This window comes from Ascaphus truei, chromosome 1 (assembly GCF_040206685.1).
Source record: "Ascaphus truei isolate aAscTru1 chromosome 1, aAscTru1.hap1, whole genome shotgun sequence".
NCBI classification, from domain to species: Eukaryota; Metazoa; Chordata; class Amphibia; order Anura; family Ascaphidae; genus Ascaphus; species Ascaphus truei.
The window spans coordinates 270484398-270490879 of record NC_134483.1 but is presented as its reverse complement, the minus strand read 5'-3'; the positions used below and the strand labels follow the sequence as shown (position 1 = coordinate 270490879).

Sequence of the window (6482 nt, the reverse complement as noted above, 5' to 3'; positions counted from 1 at the left end):
TTTTTGGGAAATAAATTTATTTTTTGCACAGTAATGCACTAGTATTGGGCGCTTTTTTCTTCTTTTTTCTATGCAGGTGGAGAGGGAGGTCTTTGTGCCCTTTTAAGAAGCTGCCTGTTTCCTGATAGTGCTTTGTTTTTTCCCCATATTGGACACATTTTGGACTCCATAGGACTATTCTTATTGTGTGTATATAGGAGGGTCCACAGCACACCATGTGTATTTATTCATGCACAATCAATTAGGTTTCATTGATTATTCAGTAAGAGATTATGTATTGATTTATAGGTTTTTATTCAATTTTATTATTTTTTATTTTTCTATTTTTTGTTGTCATACCTCACCCAAGCACAGTCCTCAATTGTAAATACATATACATATATATATATATATATATATATATATATATATATATATATATGTTGTCACATCACAGCTATTGATGCGAGTTTTCATTAAAATGATTACAGATGTATGCAATGTTTTTGCTCTAGGCTGGGAGGCAGAGCTGTTTAAAAGTGATTGTTGTTAACTTCTGACTGGGAGGAGAGGTAGGTATGGTGTGTTCAATGTATTTGGTTGTTAAATAATTGGTTAATAAAGTTGATGCTGTGACCTTACCACCATATTCCTGCCCTCGGTCGTTTAAGTGTTAAGAAAGAGTACATTTTAATTTTATTAGACTAAATCATACTGTTAGCTGTCCACACAGGCTTCAATAGGATCACCCTCATAATAAAACTACACTATCAATACACACACACACACACACACACACACACACACACAATCAATATACACACACACACACACACACACACACACACACAAAACAATGTTTCAACGCAACCTGCCAGAGCTTTCACATAACGTGCTTTCATAGTGGATCAGTTGCAGACACTAGGACTTTGTATCACAGATGCAATCAGACATGTAAACGACAACAACATGACATTCATTCTTATATACCTATCGGGTTCCTCCATGATCCCAGGTAGATGAAAGCAGAAGCCACGAGTAAACATAGGATCAGAGTCTTGCTTCCAGCCATCTCTGTGACACAAGACACTGTGCACAGGATCTGTGCTTCCTGCTCCTGCGGAGGGGGTGTGTCTGCCTATGTGTTCACATGTGACCGGAACAAAGGATCTGTATAGTGTCATCAGATGAATGCTGATGTGTGGCTGGGACACGGTGTACTGAGGGCAGAACATGCTTAATTGTGAAAGGGTGCAGGGAAAGAGAGCATTGTGATTGTGCATAATAAATGATACATACATACAAAATTGGAGAAGTGCAAGGATATACTTTCACCAATCATTGTATTGTAAAGAATTAAAGCTTTTAAAAATATATACGTATATATATTCATAAAATAGACCTCTGTATCACGCACAATTTGGTCTTAAAATTGATTCTGAGACATGTTTAATGTCAGTTTCTTCGCTTCAGTGTATCAAGATACTTTATCCCCAGTGAAATAGGAAGCATTACAAGGTAATGAATTAGCTTGTTGGGCCACTTCCTATTATTTGTACAAAAAAAGTTGGTGTAAATGTATTTATTTATAAAAATGTTTTACCAGGAAGTAATATATTGTGAGTTATCGCTCATTTTCAAGTATAAAGAGCTATGGCAATATATGGTAACATTAAATGAGCAGGGTTATATATTATATTTAAAGACATTTCATGGACAGTTTGAGACAATATATCTTATAGGCGTATGAAACAGTTACAGACTAGATTAAAATGTGAGACAACTGAAGTCTTGAAAGAATTTAGGCTGGGGTGTCTTGAAAGAACTTAGTTCAGGGTGGATGCTACACGACGTGCGCGCGCACGTCCGTCGCAATTTCGGGTTGTTCGGTGAAACTGAAAACTCCACCGGCGGTAAAGTACAGCATTGACGCTGCTACATTTTGCCGCTACAACCCAAAATGATATTTCGGGCTACAGTCGCGTCACGTGAGTTGGTTCAGCGATTCAAACGCCGCGACCCAACTCCTGCAGCTGTCACAGATCGCTGAGCTGCAGGAGCACGCGGCGGAGGCGCGCACGGAAGCTCGCGGCCGTAGCATCCACCCTGAACTCAACCTTAGGCTGGTGATGGCTTTGAGAGTCTCGGGTAGATTGTTCCAGACGTGAGGTGCACGGTAAGAGAAGAAGGTGCGACAGGATACTTTGTTAAATCTTGGGACTGGGAACAGTCCGACATAGAAGAGAGCGACCCCCGCTCAGCTAGATAATGGGTGTAGGGAGAAGGTGCACCTCTGGGTAGAGGGGTATATAGTAGACTGAGACAAGACAAGTAAACCCAGTTATGGGCACTCAGTCTCCCTGATGGGTATATGTGACATCATAAAAAACACATTTTTTAACATATTCTTATAAAATAAATGGTTTTAAAATAAAGCAACGACGCAGAAAGAATCCCTATAGTAACACTAAGGTAAGTGTTGGGATATTGAATGTGTACAGGCGAGTTCTGGGCTATAAATAAAGTCCAGACTCCTTGAGCTATGGTGCCCCACAAGAAAAGATCTGGTATCCCTAATCAGATATATAGGGATAGCATAGGTATGGGGTGTAGGTACACTGCTTGAAATTCACCTTAACGTCCAGATCCAGTATGGTAGTGTGATCCTCCAATAGGTAAAGGAGCTGATAATTATATACACCGTAATAAGCCACAGTATGTCTTTAAGGGCACCTTTAAGTAATATGGAGTGAACCAGTGAAAGTGGTTTTATGGACTTGCGAATGTCCAAACTTAGCAATGGTTATGGTGCAAGGGTATTTATGCCATTAATAGTGTAGCTAGCAAGTCATGGCTATACTAGTATCAGCAACCATATACTGTAGATCTGGATCAGTAAGGTAAGTATAAACTGAAAACTGTAGAAGAGCATGTGGTCATTTGAATCAAAAAAGTTCTAGATTTCTGTAAATAATGACAGCTCTAGTGAATGACTGCTGTAGTCATTAAGGGTCAATGCTCTTGAAAAAACTGGTGTAACTTGTTTTGAGAGAGGGTAGTGTAGATAAACAGCATCACATTTTTATATGCTACATCCACACTTCCATAATAGCTGCAATAGACTGTGAGCTGAAAGGCTCTGAATGTACAGTAGCTACAAGGATATAGGTAATATATATCAATTACTCCGTATATATTGCCAAATCAGGTGCTATAGTATCACTTATAACTGTCTAGCTGCTGGCTAGGTTGCCAGTATCTGTATAACAGTAGCAACACTATATGCAGTAGACTGGAAGTTGAAAGGCTACAAATAAGCAAGTATGTATCTATTACCAGTGCTCGACAAACACACTCGCCCACTCGCCAGCTGCGATCGGAAATTGGCTCGTGGCCAGTAACATTTCCCCTGCTCTGCAAAAAAAAAAAAAAAATCCCCTGCTCGGAAAAAATAAATAAAAAAATTCCTCTAGCTGATTGGCTGTGACGCGGGATGGAGCTGCCAGGACTTAAAACTGCCCTTCCTTCTCTGCACGGGGGAGGGGTGTGTGCGTGCGTCTGCTCCTCCTCCTCCTTTATACTGAATATCCTCCTGTATAATTGTGTCAGCTCCTGCACTGATCCGGTCATGGAGGATTTTGGACAGATGTTTGAGTTGATCTTCTCCCAGAGAGGACTCAATAGGTTAGGTGAACAATTTTCACCTGGGTGGGTGGAATGAAATGCAATTTAAACACACTGTTTCTCCTTCCCCCACTGCTCCCGCTGCCCGCGCGGGCTGGAAGGTAATGGCGCGGGTGTTTCTCCTTCCCCCCCCCCTCTCCCGCTGCCCGCGCGGGCTGGAAGGTAATGGCGCGGGTGTTTCTCCTTCCCCTCCCCCTCCCGCTGCCCGCGCGGGCTGGGAGGTAATGGCGCTGGTGATTTTCCTTCCCCCCCCACTCTCCCGCTGCCCGCGCAGGCTGGAAGGTAATGGCGCTGGTGATTTTCCTTCCCCCCCCCTCTCCCGCTGCCCGCGCGGGCTGGAATGTAATGGCGCTGGTGATTTTCCTTCCCCCCCCCTCTCCCGCTGCCCGCGCGGGCTGGAAAGTAATGGCGCTGGTGATTTTCCTTCCCCCCCCTCTCCCGCTGCCCGCGCGGGCTGGAAGGTAATAGCGCGGGTGTTTCTCCTTCCCCCCCCTCTCCCGCTGCCCGCGCGGGCTGGAAGGTAATAGCGCAGGTGTTTCTCCTTCCCCCCTCTCTCCCGCTGCCCGCGTGGGCTGGAAGGTAATGGCGCTGGTGATTTTCCTTCCCCCACTGCTCCCGCTGCCCGCGCGGGTCGGGAGGTAGTAGTGCGTGTGTTTCTCCTCCCCGCTCCTGCTGCCCACGCGGGTCGGGAGATACTGTAGTTGCGGGGGTGTTTCTCCCCTCCCTCCTGTGTGTGTTCCCCCCTCCCTCCTGTGTGTCCCCCCCCCTGTGTGTGTGTGAGAACGTGTATATGCAGGACACCAGAGGTACCCCCCCAGTTTGTCACCCCCCCCACCCAGTCACACATCCCACCAGTCACCCATCCCACCAGTCACCCATCCCACCAGTCACCCAGTCACCCATCCCACCAGTCAACCAGTCACCCATCCCACCAGTCACCCAGTCAGTAATCCCACCCAGTCACCCAGTCAGTAATCCCACCCAGTCACCCAGTCAGTAATCCCACCCAGTCACCCAGTCAGTAATCCCACCCAGTCACCCAGTCAGTAATCCCACCCAGTCACCAATCCCACCCAGTCAGTAACCCAGTCAGTAACTCCCCCCCCCCCAGTCACCCATCCCACTCCCCACCCAGTCACCCATCCCACCCCCCACCCAGTCAGTAATCCCACCCCTCACCCCCCCACCCAGTCATCCAGTCACCAATCCCACCCCCCACCCAGTCAGTAATCCCAGCCAGTCACCCAGTCAGTAATCCCACCCAGTCACCCAGTCAGTAATCCCACCCAGTCACCCAGTCAGTAATCCCACCCAGTCACCCAGTCAGTAATCCCACCCCACCCAGTCACCCAGTCAGTAATCCCACCCAACACCCAGTCAGTAATCCCACCCAGTCACCCAGTCAGTAATCCCACCCAGTCACCCAGTCAGTAATCCCACCCAGTCACCCAGTCAGTAATCCCACCCCCACCCAGTCACCCAGTCAGTAATCCCACCCCCACCCAGTCACCCAGTCAGTAATCCCACCCAGTCACCCAGTCAGTAATCCCACCCAGTCAGTAATCCCACCCAGTCACCCAGTCAGTAATCCCACCCAGTCACCCAGTCAGTAATCCCACCCAGTAACCCAGTCAGTAATCCCACCCAGTCACCCAGTCAGTAATCCCACCCAGTCACCCAGTCAGTAATCCCACCCAGTCACTCAGTCAGTAATACCACTCAGTCAGTAATACCACCCAGTCACCCAGTCAGTAATACCACCCAGTCAGTAATACCACCCAGTCACCCAGTCAGTAATCCCACACAGTCAGTAATACCACCCAGTCACCCAGTCAGTAATCCCACCAAGTCACACAGTCAGTAATCCCACCCAGTCAGTAATCCCAAGCAGTCACACAGTCAGTAATACCACCCAGTCACACAGTCAGTAATACCACCCAGTCACACAGTCAGTAATACCACCCAGTCACACAGTCAGTAATACCACCCAGTCACACAGTCAGTAATACCACCCAGTCACACAGTCAGTAATACCACCCAGTCACCCAGTCAGTAATACCACCCAGTCACACAGTCCGTAATCCCACCCCGCAGTCAGTCACCTCCACGTCAATCAATCACCCCCTCTCTGTCTCTCTCCTTCTCCCTCCCTCTCTCCTCTCCCTCTCTCCCCCTCTCTATCTCTCCCCCTCTCTGTCTCTCCCCCTCTCTGTCTCTCTCCCTCTCTGCCTGTGTCTCTCTCCCTCTCTGCCTGTGTCTCTCTCCCTCTCTGTGTCTCTCCCTCTCTGCCTGTGTCTTTCTCCCTCTCTGCCAGTGTCTCTCTCCCTCTCTGTCTGTGTCTCTCTCCCTCTCTGTCTGTGTCTCTCTCCCTCTCTGTCTGTGTCTCTCTCCCTCTCTGCCTGTGTCTCTCTCCCTCTGTCTCTCTCCCTCTCTCCCTCCCTGTCCCTCTCCCTCCCTGTCCCTCTCCCTCCCTTTCCCTCTCCCTCCCTTTCCCTCTCCCTCTGTCTCTGTTCCTCTGTTCCTCTGTGTCTCTGTGTCTCTGTGTCTCTCTGTCTCTGTGTCTCTGTCTCTCTGTCTCTGTGTCTCTCTCTGTCCCTCTCTCTCTGTCCCTCTCTCTCTGTCCCTCTCTCTCTCTCCCTCTCTCTCCCTCTCTCCCTCTCTCCCTCTCTCTCTCCCTCTCTCCCTCTCTCCCTCTCTCCCTCTCTCCCTCTCTCCCTCTCTCCCTCTCTCTCTCTCTCTCTCTCTCTCTCCCTCTTCGTCTCTCTCCCTCTCCCTCCATCTGTCTCTCTCCCTCTCTGTCTGTGTGTGTGTCTCTCTCT

General features: G+C 48.2%; 1 protein-coding gene across 4 annotated transcripts in view; it reads right to left on the bottom strand.

The window, feature by feature from the left end:
- UBXN8 (UBX domain protein 8) overlaps positions 1-1106 on the bottom strand; it is a 65076-nt gene extending 63970 nt beyond the window's left edge. For all 4 annotated transcript variants that reach the window (XR_012802128.1, XR_012802129.1, XM_075603932.1 and 1 more), the window contains exon 1: positions 970-1106. Coding sequence is in view for 2 of the 4 variants with exons in the window: in XM_075603932.1 (XP_075460047.1) it covers positions 970-1051 (82 nt within the window). In the remaining 2 variants the exon portion in view is untranslated. The remainder of the gene's footprint in view (positions 1-969) is intronic.
- Positions 1107-6482: the final 5376 nt, after the last annotated feature.